The sequence below is a fragment of the Falco biarmicus genome, chromosome 14 (genome assembly GCF_023638135.1).
Source record: "Falco biarmicus isolate bFalBia1 chromosome 14, bFalBia1.pri, whole genome shotgun sequence".
Lineage (NCBI taxonomy): Eukaryota > Metazoa > Chordata > Aves > Falconiformes > Falconidae > Falco > Falco biarmicus.
Window position 1 is genome coordinate 810,999 of NC_079301.1, and position 18,387 is coordinate 829,385.

At 53.8% G+C, this 18,387-nt stretch overlaps 1 protein-coding gene across 5 annotated transcripts in view; it reads left to right on the forward strand.

Moving 5' to 3' along the window:
* The window catches only part of STARD8 (StAR related lipid transfer domain containing 8), a 57,437-nt gene that overhangs the window by 13,874 nt on the left and 25,176 nt on the right, over nt 1-18,387 (forward strand). For 2 of the 5 annotated variants that reach the window (XM_056359855.1, XM_056359856.1), the window contains exon 1: nt 16,928-17,412. The exons of 2 other annotated variants lie outside the window; for them this stretch is intronic. In XM_056359855.1, the coding sequence (XP_056215830.1) occupies nt 17,340-17,412 (73 nt within the window). In that variant the 5' untranslated portion in view covers nt 16,928-17,339. Of the gene's footprint in view, nt 1-13,812; nt 13,927-16,927; nt 17,413-18,387 lie in introns of those variants that run through there. One more of the 5 variants, XM_056359853.1, reaches the window with a different exon arrangement.

An 18,387-nucleotide genomic window follows, 5' to 3' on the forward strand; every position in this document is an offset into this window, starting at 1 on the left:
CCGAGAGCAGGTCGCCTGGCCCCTCTGTGCCACAGTGGAGCCTGGCAGTGGTGGTGGGGAAGCAGAAGGGGAGCTGCTGGAAGCCAGGTGCTGCCCTGGCTTTGCTTGCCTGGTGAACCCGGTAAATCATCCCCCAGTAGAGAGGAGAACCAAGTCTTCTTCCTTAAGCTGTTCATTGCTTGAAGACCCTGAAACGGTTTGCCTGTTGCAGGGGTTTGCAGGCTTGCATTTATTTGCACTTTGCGTGTTTTTGGAAGAGCTTTTATGTTCGGAGGTATGTGGGAGTTTAATCCTCCAAATACAGGCAGTGTGTTGGCGGGGAGGCTGTGGGGGCGAGAAATGCCTCCTGGCATGGTCAGTGCCAGGGAGCTGCGAGGGTCCTGTGGGACAGTGGGACCTTCCCCGGGGCTGCCCAGCCCAGTGTTGTATCACATAACACGAGTATCTCCTTCCATCTCCGCCAGCCTGATAATGGAGGTGTTGCTCCATTCCTCTGCCCACCAGATTTGGTGAAGCATGCTACTGCCAGAGCCCAGGGATGAAAGCTGAGCTGGTTTTGCAGTATAAAAGGCTTTCAGGGGCAGCATGTGGGCTGCAAAGGCTGGGATGATGTTGGTTTTGCGAGGCTGCCCGCCCCATGCCGTGCCCGTGCTGGTGGCACAGCAGTGGCATGCTGAGGCGAGAGGAGCTGCCTGGAGCAGCAGCACCCTGAGCCATGGGTGCTGCCGAAACTGCCCGGGGCCAGCTGAGGCAGGAGCTGAGGCATGTGCGGCAGCGGGAACATCTGCATGGAACTGGAGTCTTCTCATTTCTCAACTTCCCTTTGCCCACAAGCTCTTCCAGCCCCGCTGGGAAGTGTGAAGGAGATGTTTGATTGGATTTAGCGCTGGAAGAAAGGCTGCACTGGAAAGCGGTTGGAGCCTTCCCAGGGCCAGTGGCGAGCGTGGAGGAGCCGTCCGGTAACCTTTGTGCCGAGCTCCTGTGTGCTGCAGGGAGGACCAGCAGCGTGCAGCCACATTCCAGCAAGGCCGGGGGTCTCCCGCCCAGTTAATGATTGAGCCACAATAACCCTTCTTGTTCGAGCCTTTCTGAAAGTCATCTCCGGATACTTCCATTAACTTTTCCAGGCTGCTGGGGCTGGGCGTGGAAATTTAAAGAGACAGGGTCTTTTCCTACATTTGCAGCACTAAGTTCTTTTTTAGGTGCAGGAGGTGATGGCTTGCAGGTGCTCATTGTCTGTTTGCTTTCCGGTTAATTTGACATGGTTCTGCACAAGGGATTGCTGGCGGTGCGGGGCTGCACTGGCCTTGCTCTGCCATGCTCCAGGCTCATCCCTCCTCTATCTCATACTCCTCTGGGGATGACTTGGATGCCATCCCTGGGCTTGTGGGATGCAGCTACTGCTGGGTCCAGGAGCACCCAGCCCCTGTCTGCTTAGTCATGATGCCCATGGTGGCTGTCTCACCAGCCCGCTGCTCTTCCCTCTGCCGCTTGGTTAATAATTGACAGGGTCCGCGCGCCATGTGGGCATGCTTGCCCAGCGCAGAGCTGTTTGTCGAGCCAGTTGAAGGATCCCTTATCAGAAAAGGGCACTTGTTCCCCAGTGCCGGTTACAGTGAGTAGATGTTAACGGCTGGTGCTGGGAACTGGCCTTAATGAGCGCAGCATCTTGGGGGACCTTCCCCAGTGGGCTCAGCTGTTTGGTGTCCTGCTGCATGGAGGCACATATCCAGCTTGGGTTCCTTGTGCTGTCCCATGGCTGAGCTCAGCTGTCCCCTACTGTGGCTTCCCCAGTGTCTGTCTCGCAGGTCCCCCTGAGATGTCCTGGTCTGTGTCACAGATTGTTGCTGCTGGTCAGGGGGAGCTCGGGGCTACCAAAACCCACTGGCCAGGCAGGTCCTGGCTGTGGTTTGGTGTCACAGCTGGTGTACGTGAGATGCAGCTGCTGAGGTGCAGGCTGGTCCCTAGCAGAGTCTCTCTGAGCTGGGTCTAGCAGTCGTGCAGGCTTTGCAGGGAACTCAGCCAGCGAGAAACCTCTCACTGCTGCGACTGCAAACACTGTGCTCGGAGCAGGGACAGCAGTGAGAGTTTGGGGCAGTCATCGAGATAGGTGTGATGCCAACCCCGGGTCCACTGACCTGTGTGTGAAGTGAGAGCAGGAGCAGGGGCAGCAGCTGGGGGCTGAGCCCCACAGCAGCAGTGAGGGGTCTCTGCTCAGCCTCATGAAGCGCTGTTTTTGCCCCAGCCAGGCTGCCTGCCTTGGGACACCTGGGCAGAGGTGCACAGTGTCACAGCCCAGGATGCTGCAGGAGGGGACAAGCCTTCAGCAAGGTGTGCTTGTGCTCTGCCATTGCCATCCAATGTGATGATAGTGCCCAGGCTGATGGGTGGCCAGGATAAATCCCAGAACAGCTGGCTCCCGGGGCAGGCAGCGTGGTCTTGTGTGAACATCTGGATTTCCATGGACCCTGCAGCCAAGGCCTGGGCCTCCCGTTGCTTAATTGGGAGCAGGAGTATGGTGGCTCTGAACCGAGGGGCCCAGCCCAGGCCCGGATGTGCCGGGGGATTTCCTGCCCTTTATCTGGGAGTGAAAAGCATCTGATGGCAACATGTGCATGCGGGACCTGCAGGGAGCCTGCTCCTCCTGGGCTGGTCACGGGCTTGCTGTGCCCCTTGGGAGCTGGCTGTGATGCCAGCCTTCAAAGCTCGTTGGGGCACAAGTGATTAATATCACTATTTAAGGACCCCACGCTGCCTGTGCAGGTGAGTGTGGGTGGGTGGCAGTGGGAGAGAGTGCTTTGGACCCGCAAGTCCGTCACTGCTCACTGACAATTTATTTGCAAAGGTACATCATGATGGGGTTCCTATTCCCCTTCTCTGCCCACCCCCCCCCCAATTTTGTAAGAGTGTTTTTGGTGCTGTGCAGGGCACAAGTTCAGTTTCTGAATGGCCTGTTTCCCTGGTGCAGCACAGAGGAGTCATGCTCTCCCCCCATTCCTTCTAGGAATGGCAATGGAACGCTCCCTCTGCACCCCTCGCCGGGTGCTCCAGCTGCGGTGCTGCCAGATGTTTTGGGGGTCAAACCAACGGCTGCCAGCTGGAAGGCGGGTGTTTGTGGAGCAGGGGCAATAAATCTGCAGGTGTGGAGGGATCCGTCCCTGAGCTGCGAGCTTCCCCTGCGACTGTGGGCAGTGCAGGGTTGAAGCAGAGGGGCTGGGGGACTTGTCCCCCTTCCTCCTGCCCCTCCTGCCTTCCCACCCAGGACGCGTGTCTGCGGAATGGGGTGGCTGGCAGCTGGCAGCTCGGCCTGGGGCTGGGGCAGGAAGCAGAGGTAGAGATGACAAGAAAGTGAGCGTTTGAAGAAAAAAGGAAGGAAAAAAAGGAAAGGACTGAAGAGGATGAAGCATAGCTGCAAGCTAAAGGCTGGGCTTGTGGGCAGCAGGTCGGGCTGGGGAGGAAGGTCCTGGGGCTGCTGGCACTGGTTTGCTTGAGGGGCGGGGGTCTGGTGAGGGGCAGCTGGGGGTCCGTCTGCTGCTCCCAGTGAAACTGGAAATGGCTGCAGGCAAAGGTGTCACAAGGCTGTGGGACAGTGACACTCAAGAGTGACTCAGAGCACACTTGATCTTGTTTCGTCAGTGTCATTGGGCAAGAGCAGGACATCTGGGCAGCCAGGGCCAGTGTTTCAGCTGTGTTTTCCCAGGCAGAGAATTGCCACATGGCTGCTAGATGCCTTCCTGAGCAAACCTCCTGGGGAGGCTGCTGGCTGGTGAGAGCTGCTGCTGTGAGCCTCCTGGGCTCGGGCATGCACCAGCCTCAGTGCCTGGGGCTGTGCATGAACTGTCTGTGTGATTTCTCCTGGGATGAAGTCCTGGGAGCTGTGGTGCTGTCTCAGGAGCAGCAAGAATTTAGGAAGCAGTGGTTCTTTCCCAGCTTAAAATGCAGGGCTTCTAAAAAACCCAATGTTTGAAGCACTTAGATGTGCTTGAGATTGTGTGTATGAGAAAACAGGTCGTCGGTACCTGCCATGTGCTGGGGTGCCCCATTTCCCTGCCTGGGTCCCCTCAGCCACCTCCTGTTCCCCTCCGGCCCAGGGACGCTTCTCCTGCCAATGGGAGACTGAGCATTGCCTTTCATGGGTCGCAGCAAAGCCAGCGTTTTATCCCCCCTCTTGGTTTCATTCAGCATCCTTGCGCCCATCTCCAAATCTTTTTATCTTCCATTACAAATGCTTCCGATTCTGATCTTTTGTTGCTAATTTGGAGCAGGAAATGTTTCTCGCTGGACAGTTACATGGCCTCGTTAGTTTCTGTGGTGCATAAATCTTCTGTCTATGGCCAGCTTGGCAGTAGCTGCCTGGGAGTCGCAGAGGAAGGTACCTGCGTGTTTGCTGTGTCTTCCCAGGGCCTCATCCTGTCAGCAGGACGGATGAGTGCTGTGTTGTGGCCATCCTGAAATGGGACCGGGAGTGTGGCAGGTGGGCTGCAGAAATTAAGCTGATATCCAAATAAATGATTTACAAGAGCTGCTGTAGGACGTTGCAGTGTTTCCTCCCCGGCCGCTCGCACCATCTGATGGGAGTTGCTGTCCCTTGGCAGGGGTACCCGTGTGTGGCACGGAGCCCGCGGCTGGCAAAGGTCCCTGCTGGTGTGGGTCCCTGCTGGTGAGATGCCCGAGCTGCTTGGCTGAGGTGCAGGGTGTGTGCTGGCAATGCGGGTGCTGGGATGCCGGGGATGTGGGGCCAAGCGGTTAGTGATGGGGCAGCGGCAGCAGCATCCCAAATCCCTGTGGCAGCAGTGGGGGCTCTCGGCCGATGCCGCAGCTCCCCATCCCTGAAGGCTGAGGGAGGTGAAACCCCACCTGCCATGTTGCTGCTGGCAGCAGTGACCAGCACATGCAGTGGTTTTGCTGTGAAGACCACTTCAATTGAGAGGGGCTTTTTTTGTCCCAGTTAAATGCATACCAGGCACAGCACAGCGGTGAGAGCGCTGGGGAGCTCCGCTGGTTTGTCCAGCAGATATTGCAGATTTCAGCTGCCTGAGACATCCATCCTAGAAACTGCCAACATCTGCTGTCTGATTTGCTCTTCCTAACACCTTCTGTGGGGGCATCTCCAGAGGCTTTAGGTACCAAAATGCTTACTTGATCTCTGGATTGCCTTGCACAGCTTGTCTTGGCAGAGCCAGAGTAACAACCCTGCTCTCCTGGACCCTGTTTGCAGAAGCATCCTTCTGCTGCAGAGCTCTCCAAAGCACTTGTTGCTGCTCTCCAGGATGACTGCCAGCTCATGCAGGCTCTCCTCCTGTGGGCATCAGGGTTATTCACACTGGGTACCTCAATACACCAGGCAAAAAGCCCAGGGGCTGAGCAGAAATTGACCCTCTTCTCAGGAGGCAAGTGTGATCTCCTGCTGAACCTTTGACTTGTGCTCCGGACGGACGCTTGCTTTCCAGCCAAGTGGAAGCTGACCCTGCTGCTTTCCTTTCCCACGCCCAGGGCCTGCACACACCTCTGCAGCATGACTTTTCCAATGCTGCTGCCATTCAAAAAAAAACCAACCAAAAAACCCCCAACAAAAACCACAACAAGTATTTTAGGCATTTTGCAGCAGCAGCTGAATTGTATCAAACTACTTCGTGCATCTGAGACTTAAAGCCCTGAGTATACATTTTTTAAGGGGCACTCTTAGGGAGGCATTGCAGTCCAATGACAAGGGAAGGGCTTTTGTGAATGCAGGGAGCTGTGCCGTGCTCTTGGCTTTGCTCCTGACACTGCTTCAGGAGAGGCTTTGCCTCAGCTGTCTCCTCTGTAGAAGAGAGAGAACAGAATTGCCTTCTCTGCAGATTGTGACCTCTGAATATCGGACACTACTGAATCCTGCCACTGAGTTTTATGTATTGCTCCTGCCCCATAACACTTCCGCTCTGGCAGCCCTGGCAGTGCCTGTGCCCATGGCAGTGCTGTGGCAGCGCGTTGGTCGGAGGGCTTTCCCGGGATGCCAGATGCTCCCTCTGCTGCAGCACTGTCCTGGGTCCCCAGGAGGGACCGGGAGGGTGAGCTCTTCTCCCTGCACTGGGCTGTTTGCTTTGGAGCCTCCTTGACTGACTGTTTTGAGACAGACACCTCTCTGTGTCCTGGATTTCCTGACTTTCTTCTCTTTTTTCTTTCTTGTATTTTGTGTAGGGGTGTTGGTATGAAACCAGTATTTTACTTCCTAAGCCTCCGTATGTCGCTTTGCTCCCCAGCCCGGCTGGACCAGATGCAGTGCTATGCCTGCATGGGGCAGGAGCTGCTGGGTGTGGAGGCTGGTGTTGCCGGGAATGTGGGGGCTGGTCTGGACACGATCCTGTGCAGCCTGCTCTAGGAGAACCTGCTTTAGCAGGGGGTTGGACTAGATGGTCTCGAGAGGTCCCTTCCCACCCTGACCATCCTGTGATTCTGTGGAAATTAAGAGTAGGTCCCAGGCTATGAGCCTGTTCTGAGGGTCCAGTGCTCTCCATATCAGAAAAGAGTTTGCATTTGGATTATGGGTTTTGGACCATTTTTGCTCAAGACCTGGTCATGCTGCAAGGACACAGGGACCTCTGGCAGGAGTCTCCTCTCATGTTGCCAATCCGGAGCACACACACCTCGAAATTCCCTGAGGCATGAGGGTGGCTGAGTTTGCAGCAGGGACTGAAAAGGTTAAAGCTGCTTTGCAGTGTGATTTTTTTTTTTTTAAAAAAAAGTCATTTCCTTCATGTCCAGAGACAGTTTATTTTCTGGGCATTCTCCGGGACTCAGGGAGGTGCCTTTTCTTTAAGGCATTTCCTGTAAGCAAGTTTATATTTGGACTGGGGAGGGTGGGGAGAGGAGGTGGGTGCTGAGGAGGGGTCTGGTAGCCTGAGCCGAGTGACCTCAGCTTTTGGCTCCTTGTCCCAAATTGTTTGAGGTGCCAGCCATGGGAGCAGTGGCCGTGGGACCAGCCGTCGGAGCAAGCGAGGAGTGGGTTCCTGGCCCCTGGCAGCTCTGCCAGCGTGTGCGGGGTGTCAGGGACCCAAAACACCTGTTTGCACTGATGGCTCGGAGTGAAGAGGAGGGCATGAAGCTGTCAGTGGTGCAGCAAGCCCTGCTTTACATTAAAGCCTCAGTGTTTAAATATAAGAACAAAATCCCATTACCGATCCCCCGCCTTGTTCTTGTGGCTGGTGTGCCCCCTCAGTGCATTTGGGAGCCAGGGGCTAGTGCCCAGCGTGGGGGCTGCACAGGGCAGGTGGCCAAGTGGGTGCACCCTGTTCCTCTGCAAAATGTGGTTCCCATGCAGGGGGATTCTCTGCTCGGGGATGTGCTTGGGTGCTGTGCTGTGCCAGCTGCTGTGGTGCAGCTGAACCACGGGGTGATGCACCCCAGCACGGGCTGGCTGCTCCCCTCCACCTCGCGGGGTGATGGAGAGTGAGTGTTGGCTGTTCCTTTGTCTGCAAAAAACATCAGAGAGGAGCTGCATGCTCTGGAAATTAAGCTGCCCCGAGCTGGGAGCAGGATTTGGGGTAAGGATCCGAGTCATCTGCTCAGGCAGCAGCTCTGGTGGGAATTTATGTTGTGCTGGGTCAGAGAGCAGCTGCCTTGGGCTTGGAGCTAAGCAGCTTTGTGTTTGTCTTCCCTCTTGTTGCTTCTCCCTGCTAAGTAGTGACCTACTAAAACACTGTTAAGTCCTTTTCTAGTGTCTGTAGGGTTTTTAGGTTAGCATTAGGAATTTAAGGAGCAGGCAGGTTGATCTTTGCTGTGATTCAGCACTGCTAACACCAGAAAACAGCTGTCTGTCTGTGCCCGAGAAGTGGTCAATGCCAAGAAAAGGTGATGTCATCCCCTTCCACCCCTTTAAGACCATCCCTTCCATTACCTTTAAGATGATGAAGATTAAGTGCTGCTGGACCCCAAATTCTGACCTTTGGTTAATTCTGTTCCCTCTCCCAAGGTGGCTGAGTCCCATTAAAACCAAAAACAATCAAGGAGATGTGGTAATAGAGAAAATAATGAAAATTTACTGTGCTCTTGATGCCTGTAGTGCAGGTTTAACTCTTTTCCTGTTGATATTTGATCAGACCTTGGTTCTTGTGCAAGGTCCTTGGAGCCCCGCCGCCCCTGTGGGCTCACCTCCGAGGCAGCACTGTGGTTGAAGCTGTTCTTCCGTTGTTCCCCCTGCCAAGTTTCTTCTCCCCTATTTTGTTTTCTTTTTATTACTGTGATTTCCTAACATTGGAAGAAACGAGTTATGAAACTGGAGTTATCCAAACACGTCTTGTTTGAAGATAGCGTTTCATCCAGCAGATGCAGCTTCCTGCTCTGTAAATGGTTTCCATTGTTTCGCCTTGGCTCCCAGCCCCATCTCTGTTGGGGCCACTGGTAGTGTCGCTCTGCTCCGGCAACCCGAGGAGCGGTGGTCCCAGCCACAAAATGCTGCTGACTATGAGGCAGTCTGAAAAAGCTGAACTGGGAACACTGGTATTCTGTAGATAGCCTCCAAAAGTGTTTGTGGGGCTGGCTGGAGGCTGCCTCTTTGCACAGGTTAACAAGGCAGCGTGCTTGCTGTGAGGCTGCTGCTGGGGTGTTGGCTTGGATGGCTGCTGCTCCAGCAAGGGATGCTCTGGTTTTCCAGTATGTGCCCACTCTTCCAGCAAGACTCTGTCTGGAGCATCCAGTTGGTACCGTTTCTGCTTGAACACACATCAAGTACATGCTCCAGATACCCACCTTGCTGATACGTGCCAGTAGGATCCCATATGTTTGAATGGGATTCAGCCCCTGGGGCGTGTGACCGGGTGCCTGCTGTTGAAATGGAGATGATACTCAGCATGGAGAGCAGTTGCAAAATACAACACTGTTACCAGCACCACTCTTTCAAATTTCAGCTGCAATCCAGCATCATCTTGTGCCAGGCCAGGTACAAAGACAGGTGCTGGTCTGATGGTTGGCATCCAGACTGCAAAAGGGGAAGGAGCCAGGGAGGAGAAGGTAAATAACATCAGGTGGTGCTGGTTGGTGTGATGAGGGTTACTCCCACACAAAAGAAGTGGTGTAACTTTTAAGTCTTTCATAGGCACGGCAGAGAGAGAGGGTTTGTAGATGTACCTGCAGGTGCCTGCCGGAGGGTGCTGCTGTGGTGGGCTGTGGGGGCTGGATGGAGAGCCCACCGAGGGCTCATCTCCGCAGCCACAGGCATTCCTTGCACTGGTGCAGGGTATTTCTGCAAAACATGACATGGGAAGCATTGGAAAGAATGGAATTGTTTTATTTATTTTATTAAAGATGTTCAGTTGTCACCGGGAATGGGAGACCTGGGGCTGTTTGGTGGAGAGCCACCGAGCCTGCAGTCAGTTACCCACACAGAGGAGCAGGAGGAAGTGAAGAGGTCCGCATGGTCCTCTGCTCTTCTGCTGCTGTCCTCTGGGTGCCTTACCACCAGAAGTGATGCTGAGATGAAGGTGGGTAGTTATTAGGGGTGCTCTTGCAGCTGAAGGGCTTGAGTGAGGGTGTTTGTGTCTAGTGGAAAGCACGCTCCTGCTCTGGCATGCAGGTTCAAAGAGATGGGTGAGGTGCTCATGTCATTCCCCATCCTGCCCTCCTTGATCAGTCCCCAGGCGCTGGGAGAGATCCCTGTGGTGATGATAGGACATGTAGCATGGAATTGATGTGCTCAAGAAAGAGGAAAGTCAGAGCTTGCTGATAAGCTGAAGCTTTTGTGCCTCATGCTCCATTCCCTGGGCGCATGGGTGCTGTTAGCCGTGACCTTGAACTTGGCAGAGCGCGGTACGTGGCCTGCAGCATGAGCAGGCTGCGAGTGGTTGAAGGGTTCTGGGCATCAGGAGGGTGCAGGCAGGCTGGGACTTGGCTGAAGGTGAATTTTTGGTGGATTGCCTTTCTCTTTCCGTAGAGCCTGTTTTGAGAGGAGCTGGGTGTGCCCCAGACCTCTTCCTCCAGCGCAGGAAGCCGTGGCGGGGGTCATGCTGTCCCTGGAGCTCAGGCACAGCCATCCTGCTGCCACTGCAGCCCGTGCCAGCGATGCCTGCCTCTCCTGCTCTTGTTCTCCACAGCTTTCCCACCTGCTTGAGAAGCAGTGATTTATTTCTTTTTAATTAATTTTTTTTTTCCTAAGTGGAGCTTTTTTTGTGAATATTCTTTACGGGATGTGGAGCCACAGATGTTTGCTCATTAATTAAGTTCTGCAAAATACTGGCGGAAGCAGCACCAAGCACTTGGCAGAGCTCTGCGGTTTGACGTTTTTCCTTCCTGCCCCCTTCTCAGCTATGCAAACCCTGAGTGAGCCCTTCACTCTGTGATGGCAGCCTATACCTCTGCCCCTTCTTCCCTGCCCCATCAGAGCTGTGCTTTGGGGTGGCACCTCTCGCTTTGAGGTGGCGGGCTGAGGTTGCTCAGGCAGGGTCCTGTGAAAGGAGCCCATGCCTCGCACCTCTATTTCTTTGGCCACGGCCATCAGAGAAGGCAGAGGGTAATGAGGTCAGAAGTCTCAATGAATAGTATCTGATAAGTTCACCGACACTTTATCTTTTGTCTCCATAGTGAGGAGGAAAACATGGCGAATTGCAAACATCTGTCTTGGCAGGGCCAGCCTTCCCCAGGTGCCCAGCTCTGGGTCAGGATGGGGCACCTTTTGGGCCTTGAAGCCTCCGTATTGCAAATGAACACGGAGATCTCCAGTGTCCTTGGGCTACACCTGCCCAACTGCTTCACCTGCTGTCTGGGGGTACATGTGCCACTCCTTGAACAGGAGCTGTGCTTGTAAATGGCTCCTGGCAGCGTGGAGATAGCACGGATAAATACATCTCGATGTTGTGTAAGTCTGTGTTTTGTGGATTATTGAGGCACTCTTGTTTCTTGGCCAGGCTCCTGAGCCCACCGGGGCATTAAACGATGCACTAGTGGCCGCTCCCCTTGCTCCCATCTCTGGCTTTGCCTGGAGCCAGGCTGTGCTGGCTGTGGGCAGGGGGAACCATGGGCTGCCAGTGAGTTCCTGCCCACGGCCGCTGCAGCTGCTTTCCTGCCCAGGGTCGGTGCCATGGCCCTGCCGTGGTGCAGAGGTGCCAGCAGCTGGTAGGGCATATCCTGCCTGCTGCCAGTGGCTGCCAGCACCTCCCTCCTGGTTACTGCCTTGTTATCTCTCTGGCCCAGCCGGTGGGCACATGTAATTTATCTGGTAATGGCTCCTTGTCCAGAGGGGAAAAGAGCAACAGCAGGCAGGGCTTGCAGAGAAGGAGAGCATATCAGGGAAACTGAGCCTGGCAAGCGTGGCTTGACCTGCCTGACGATGCTGGTGGTGTAAATCAGTAGTCAAGGTTGTGGCAGAGAGCAGGAGACCAACCACTAATCCTACCCTCTTGCGTTGGGATGGCATCCTCTGGCAGGGTGAGTGGGGGGCTGCATTGAGACCTTCAGCAGTGCAGTTTTGAGGGATGGCCTGAACCAGCACTTGGTACACCTTAGACCCTTCTTGGGGCAAAAAAACTGTGAGTGTGCAAGCTGCAGGTTGTGTGGGGGAAAATGAAGGGCAGAAAGGGATTCTGCTCATCTCCAGCCCTCTCCACCTCGGCAGGTGCAGGGTGGGAAGGGTGCTGTGTGCTGCTTCCCAGGAGTGCAGGTGGGGATGGCAGAGAAAGCCCCACCTGCCTGTGCCAAGCAGTGCTGTGCGTCCCTCTGGTGCCAGCGGCAGGTCCCGGCGTGGGGATGGGCACACCAGCATTCTGCAGTGGAAGTGGGAGGAGATGCCATATCCCACGCCTCTGTCCAGGAATGCTCTGGAAAGCCAGGGAGAGCAAAGATCAGCTCCTCTGCTCTGGCTTGGTGGTCTTAGCCAGGAGGCACATTGTGACCCTCCGCAGCTCTGCAGGCAGGCTGCTGGCAGGTAGGGACAGAATGCTCCGTGAGCAGCTGGCAGGCAAGAGCAGTGAGTCCTTCAGTGCAGCGGTCATGGGTCATATCACCCTGCACATGTGTGTGCGTCCGTGCGTGCCATCCTGCCTGCCGGGCAGGATCTTGGAGCATGCCTGTCTGTGTGCATGCCGCTTTAGCTCGCTCAGCGGCGCATAGGTGAGCAGCCATGCATCCATGAATCCAGGCACTGGAACATGCATTTTTTGGGGGCAAGAGCAAGGTACAGGCTGGCTCAGATGGGGCTGGATAGCAAAAGGCTGTGGTGGCTGGTGGGCGGGTGCTGCCTGCCCCCTGAAGATGCTGACCAGGATGGCTGGTGTGCCGGGCTAGCCTGTTGCAAAGGGATGGGACTAGAGGCTTTCACAGCCTGCTGTTTCAAAGCAACTCAGCACTTGGTTTTTCTAACCACTGGTAAAAGCCGAGTGTTAATTAAGGGCTTTGAGTCCCTTCAGAAAACATGGCATGTGCGAGTTCAAAATCAATGACTCATAAAAATAGACATAGATGAGGTTTAGAAGGATGTGAGCCGATTGATTTACCACAAATGACGCTAACCTCAGCTCTAAGGTAGAGGTTTTCTGAGGCAAAGGTTGCCTGAGAAACGTCAACAGGAGAATTGCCGCACGCTAGTGAGACTGAAAAGTAATGCTTGCTCAAGAAGACATAAACATTTTGAAGAGTTGTTCTGAAGGATGCAAAGATGACTGCTGGGGAAGTTTACATGTGTAAAATACTGCCGTGCAAAGCATCTTAAGCGTGGGACTGAGGCGGTCCTGAGGGGCCCCGGGAATGGGCAGCCCCTCTGAGGTGCAGGGAGGGGGATGATGCTGCTGAGGTCCCTCACCCTGCAACACATGGCTGTACGGGTTTTGAGCCCTGGGGAGGGCTCTTCCTGGCTGGTTTCCTGCTGGCCAAGAAGACCTGGGTGAGCACCATGAGGACAGCCTTTGCTTTGGTCCTCCCGCTCCACAGTGATGGGGAGACTGGGGTTCCTGCAGCCTGCATGGCCCTGCAGCAGAAGTTTTGTTGGAGAGTTTCCTCCATGTGTGATCACAGGTGAATATTCCAGTACAATTGTCTGTAGGGCAAAGTTTTCCTAGTGTAACACCTAGAAAGCATCAGATGCGGGCTGGAGCCTCCATCAGCCCTGTGCATAAGCCCATCATCAGGAGGGGAATTTGTTTCCCGTTAGCAGCAGGCTCATCCTTGCTGTGTCCAGCTGCGAGCACAAGCGAGACCATTGTGCTGTTGGGGCGATATTCAGTCAGGCAAGAAAACCCCCAAGTAGGTCTTGCTGTGACAATGCTTTTTTCACTTCCACAGGGGCTTTCATGTGGAAGGGAAGCTGGAAAAAAACATGCCTGTTCCTGCAAAAAGGCGCTGCTTTGCCAGTAACTGGCCTGTTTTCTTAATGCTGCTGCTGCAACAGTTGGTGTGTTCAATTAGGGCTTCCTGCTGTCTTGTAACCCATGGGCTTCTCCTTGGCCTGACCCGGGGGAGGTCCTCCTCTGCTTCTGACCTTGCTGTCTGCAGCCGCAAGCAGTGACTCGGATGCACTCAGCGTCATCGCTTCCCTTGAGCCAGAATAGCTGTGCAGGGGGGTGTGAGCTCATGTGCCTGTTAAATGCCTTGGAAGTCTGGGAAGTACTTGGTTAATTAACAGAACTGAAGCAGAGGGTGATTTTAACCATCTCTGAGAAGCGTTTTGTATTGCTTACAGCAGAGGTCTGAGATTCAGGACTATCCTTTGGCTGCAGACCAGTCCAGTTCCCCCCGTGCATCCTTAGCCCCCCCGCCGCAGTGTGAGCGCGCCCCTGGGCTGTGTCCCTGGGGCTTTGCTCACCTCGGCTCCTCAGGAGATGCTGTGCTACACACGCAGGGCCACGTCTGAGGCTGCGTGCAGGATGTGGGCAGGCATGTCCGTGGAAAGGGGCACAGGGCTGGCTGGCAGAGGTGGCTGTGCTGGCTTCTCTGGCAGGAGACAGACAGAGGGGACCAAGCCAGGTAAGTCAAGTCTGTCATTCCCGTGGTTTGTCTTCCATCGGGATTCAGCATCTTGACTGTCAGGCCAGCATATGAGTCTATTACATTGCTTGAGGCCAGCTTTTGCATCCTGTTTTGTAATATTCCCTGACATTCCCCACATTCCTGGCAAGGAAACTTCTGTGTGATTTTTTTTTTTTTTTTAATATTCCTTTGTCTTTTTGCACAACTGTGACATCTTTTAAAACTACTTCTCAAAAAGTCCGTTGGCCTGCTCTCTGCAGCAGCTTCTGTTAGCTTCATAAAGAAAAGGAAGCCTTGAGCTTTGACTCCAGCCCCAACACCATCTCCTTCCAATGGGAAGAAAGGGAAAAAAAGAGAGAGCAAGGGTCATGGACTCCTGTTTGACATGGGTGACCTCCGTAAACCTCAGGTCCATGCTATCTGGTTCCACCCTTGTCCTAAGGTTTCACTCTGACCTCCACATCTTTGTGATGATTATGGGCTTGTTAGCTGTGCTTTCATCACTGCTGCAGCCCGTGTGGACAGCTCAGTCTGGAGGGTCCTGGGTTTGGAGCAGAACTGTGTTTGAAGGCAGAAGCCACCACAGTGGTCCTTGTGTTGGTGTCCTGCCTCTAGCGCTGGCCTTTTCTGTCTTACCTACCATTGTGTAAGGAAGCAAGCTGAGGGGTGGGTGGGATGTTTTGCAATGCTGTATCCCTTGATAGGGGATGAGAGACAGATCCTGTTTCCCGCTGGGAGTAAGAAACAAGGTGAGAAAGAACGAACCTGGTGTTGAAGCCCATGGTGCGACCTAGTGGAGAGCTTGGCTTGAATCAATACAGCTTGTTACCAGCTGCATCAGGTTATGTCTGGGAAACACGTCAGCCCTCCTTCAGTCATCCTGCAGCCTGCCTTTGGAGAGACCAGGAGGAGACCAACTTGAGAAGGAGAAGCGTGAGCTAGTAAGCCAACCTGCAGGTCCCTGTGCCAGGTATTCTCCTGGGGCCCCCTTCCATTGCTTCTCCAGGCAGCAGCTCTCCAGGACATACAGGGAGCCCCTTGGATGGGGTATGCCAGCTCCGCCTTTCTCCCAGGGGTGAAGGGGACAGTGGCACTGGGACCTTCTCTGTGACTCAGAAGGAGCTATAAGTTCAGGGACCCTTTCAGCCTCCTCTCCCGGGCAGCATTGCAGTTTGCTTTGGATAAGGGGATGCCCGGCTGTCTCTCCCATCGCTTTGGAGCCAGCAAAGGCTCTCTCCTCCCTTCTCTCCCACCTACAGATGTTGGCGGACTGGAGACCCAGGAGGCAGCTGCTGTTCTTTTGCTGCAGCTGGAAATTAATGGTCTGGTTTCCTTCTGTGGCGCCACGGTAGCATTAATTGCAGGAAGGTCCCACCAGTGATAGTGGTGGAAGAGGTTTTTCCTGGGGAGAATCAGACCAAATTCCACTTGCTGAGGGGGGAGGGTGCTGCAGCGGGCAGGATGCGTGTGTGGCACCTGCCTGTGCCTCCCTGCACGCCTTGCCCTGGCTGGGACTCAGCCCCATCGCTGGCATGAGTGTGGGTGGCATGTCCCCTGCAGAGAGCCAGCCTTGGCCACCGCCATCCCGCAGCTCCAGCCTGCACCTGCGGCATCAGCTGGGTTTGGTGTCCACTGTCACATGCACACAGAAAGGTCTTCTGCACTGTGAAATGTGGTTTTTATTTGTTACTGGTTGGCTAAATACACTGCTGGCTTTTAGCAATACTCTCTTTGCAAGAGGAGTGCTTGCTTTCAGTCCCAAGAGGATCAAGACCTCTCAGTTCAGGGATTTCATTAACCTGCTACGTCAGAATAGCTTTGTGGGATCCCTGAGCAGCTTTGGCGGAGTGCATATTGTGAGCTGGAGTGGGCAACAGCCAAGGCACCCTCCGTTCAAGCACGCTGAAGGGCAGCAGCGCTGCTGTCTCTGAGGCACGGTACTTCCCTACATCGCTGGGATGTGAGATCACATTTGGAAGCGGCTTTTGACTCCTCCTGCGTTGGTGGATATTTTACACATGGACGCTGGTAACTTAGATGGCCACTGAGACGCCTCCCCATCTGCCGGGTGATCGCTGTTGTCAGCTGGATGCCCTTGCTGTCATGTGTGCGGGTGTTTTCATCCCGCTCCTTTCCAAGGTTTGCTGGCAGATGTGTTTACCAGCCTGCTCCTCTCAACTGTCCCCTCCTGCACTTTGGACCGAGGGTCTCCCCTGCTGGGTCCTGCTCAGCCAAGGGGATCTCACAGCTCATTCTGTAAACTGTTTACGCCAAAAGCCCCGGCTCGGGGGTGCGGTTGCAGTGTACTTCTTGTTACAGAGGCTAATCCTGTGTCAGTCACAGCTTCTTGCTTGGACCCTGCTGTTTCCTCAGCTTCGGTCTGCCTGAAAACATGGGGTGAGTCCTGCCTGGATGGAGGGAAGGAGCCCTCCCAGGGCCAGGTGGAGCACCCGTGGGTTGAGCGCAGACCATGAATTTGTAGAAAACAAGGCAGCTCAGTCTAGGTATCTTGGATAGCAGGTGCTCCTGTTCATGTCCCTCAACCGTCTTCTTCCAGAGCTTTTAGTCCTCATTGGTATCTTGGGGGACTGGGGAATTTATGATGGATGCTTTTGGGTTCCCCAGCCTTCCCGTCACCTCTGCTTGGGAAAGGCTGCATCCACACGCGCTGGCCTGCCTGGCTGTGAGCGGCGGGTGGCTCCCGCTGTTGGCAAACAGCCGGCCAAGGGAAGCCCTCAGCTCGGCTTTACAGTCAGTGGTTTGGCTAGTGGCTGTCTGATGGGCTGAGAAAGGGGGCTTTGGTGGCGTCGCTCTGCTTGCTCCCAGCAGGGCAGTGCCGTGCACTCCCGGTGGGTCCTGCTTCCCGAGCCTGGTGCCAGCAAAGCGCAGCCCTGCGCCAAGTTTCACACTTGAGCATCTGGGTACATATTTTTTTCAATTATAATTGAAAGGTGCAACCCACCTGGCTGCAATGGGCACCCTGTGGCTGGCCGGCCGCAGCTAGGACAGGCTTCCCTGGTGCCCCTGCTCCAGGGGACGTCCCCGGCCACCGGACTGGCTGCTCTGGGGGAAGCAAGTGTGTCCGGCTGCTCGGGCAGCGCTGGCGGAGAGCTGGAAACAGTTAAGCAGCGTGTCTGCGTGCATGTGTGCTCCCCGCCTGCTCCCACCCCCGCTGCTGGAACAGCTCAGCCTTTGCACCGCCGGGGATGTCCTGTTTGCTTCTGCCGAGAAATTAGATGGCTGCCTGGGCAGACAGGGTCAATTTTATTAGCTCGGTACAGTCGTCCCGCATGGAAAAATCGGAGCTCTCCAGCTGACCGCCTGCGGGAAGGTCTTTGGCCAGGAGTGCTGTTGCCTGGGGTGAATGGTGCTGGGGTGGCTGAGGTGGGGGATCAAGGAGGCCAGTGGTCATGCTGGTATTTTTTTCTGCATTTAATCCACGGTTTCCAATGAACAAAGCCAGGATTAACAGCTCCTGCCATGGTGAGTCTCCTTGTGTCCCAGCTTTGTATTTGTATTTGGAGCTTTCAGCCAGCAAACACACTCTTGGGGGAGATGGGAAAGTCTGTGAAGTGACCTTTTATTCTTGTCAGAGATTTCTTGAAAACAGTGTTTCCTTTGCAGCAAGTCAGTTTGCTTTGGCTTTTATGCAGCAGGGTGAGGGAAGGGTTAGGAGGCATGATTTGTTTTGTTGTTAAGCTTTTCTTTTGTGATTTCTTTTCTTGAAAAACAGACCAGATTTTCCTTTACCATATTTCTTTTTTCCTTTTCTTTTCTTTTCTTTTCTTTTCTTTTCTTTTCTTTTCTTTTCTTTTCTTTTCTTTTCTTTTCTTTTCTTTTCTTTTCTTTTCTTTTCTTTTCTTTTCTTTTCTTTTCTTTTCTTTTCTTTTCTTTTCTTTTCTTTTCTTTTCTTTTCTTTTCTTTTCTTTTCTTTTCTTTTCTTTTCTTTTCTTTTCTTTTCTTTTCTTTTCTTTTCTTTTCTTTTCTTTTCTTTTCTTTTCTTTTCTTTTCTTTTCTTTTCTTTTCTTTTCTTTTCTTTTCTTTTCTTTTCTTTTCTTTTCTTTTCTTTTCTTTTCTTTTTCCTTTTCCTTTTCCTTTTCCTTTTTTTAAATTTTCTTTTTCCTTTTTCCTTTTCCTTTTCCTTTTTTTAAATTTTCTTTTTCCTTTTTCCTTTTTTCTTTTCTTTTCTTTTTCCTTTTTTTTGGGGGGGGGGTTATTTTTTCTTCTTTTTTTCTTTTTTCCCTTGAAATGGTCTGTAGCTTCTGTCCTGATGGGAGTGTGCATCCTGGGAGAGGGGCTGCAGTTAGGTGTGGTGTGAGCCCTGAGCCCTGATGAAACAAGGCACTAGTGCCGAGGGTGTGGCTGTGCATGGTAGGAAGGAGAGGAGAAATGTATGTGACAGACTTCAGGCTGGTGTCAGTTGTGCTGTGTGTGGCTTTTCTTTCAGCCCCTCTGTGC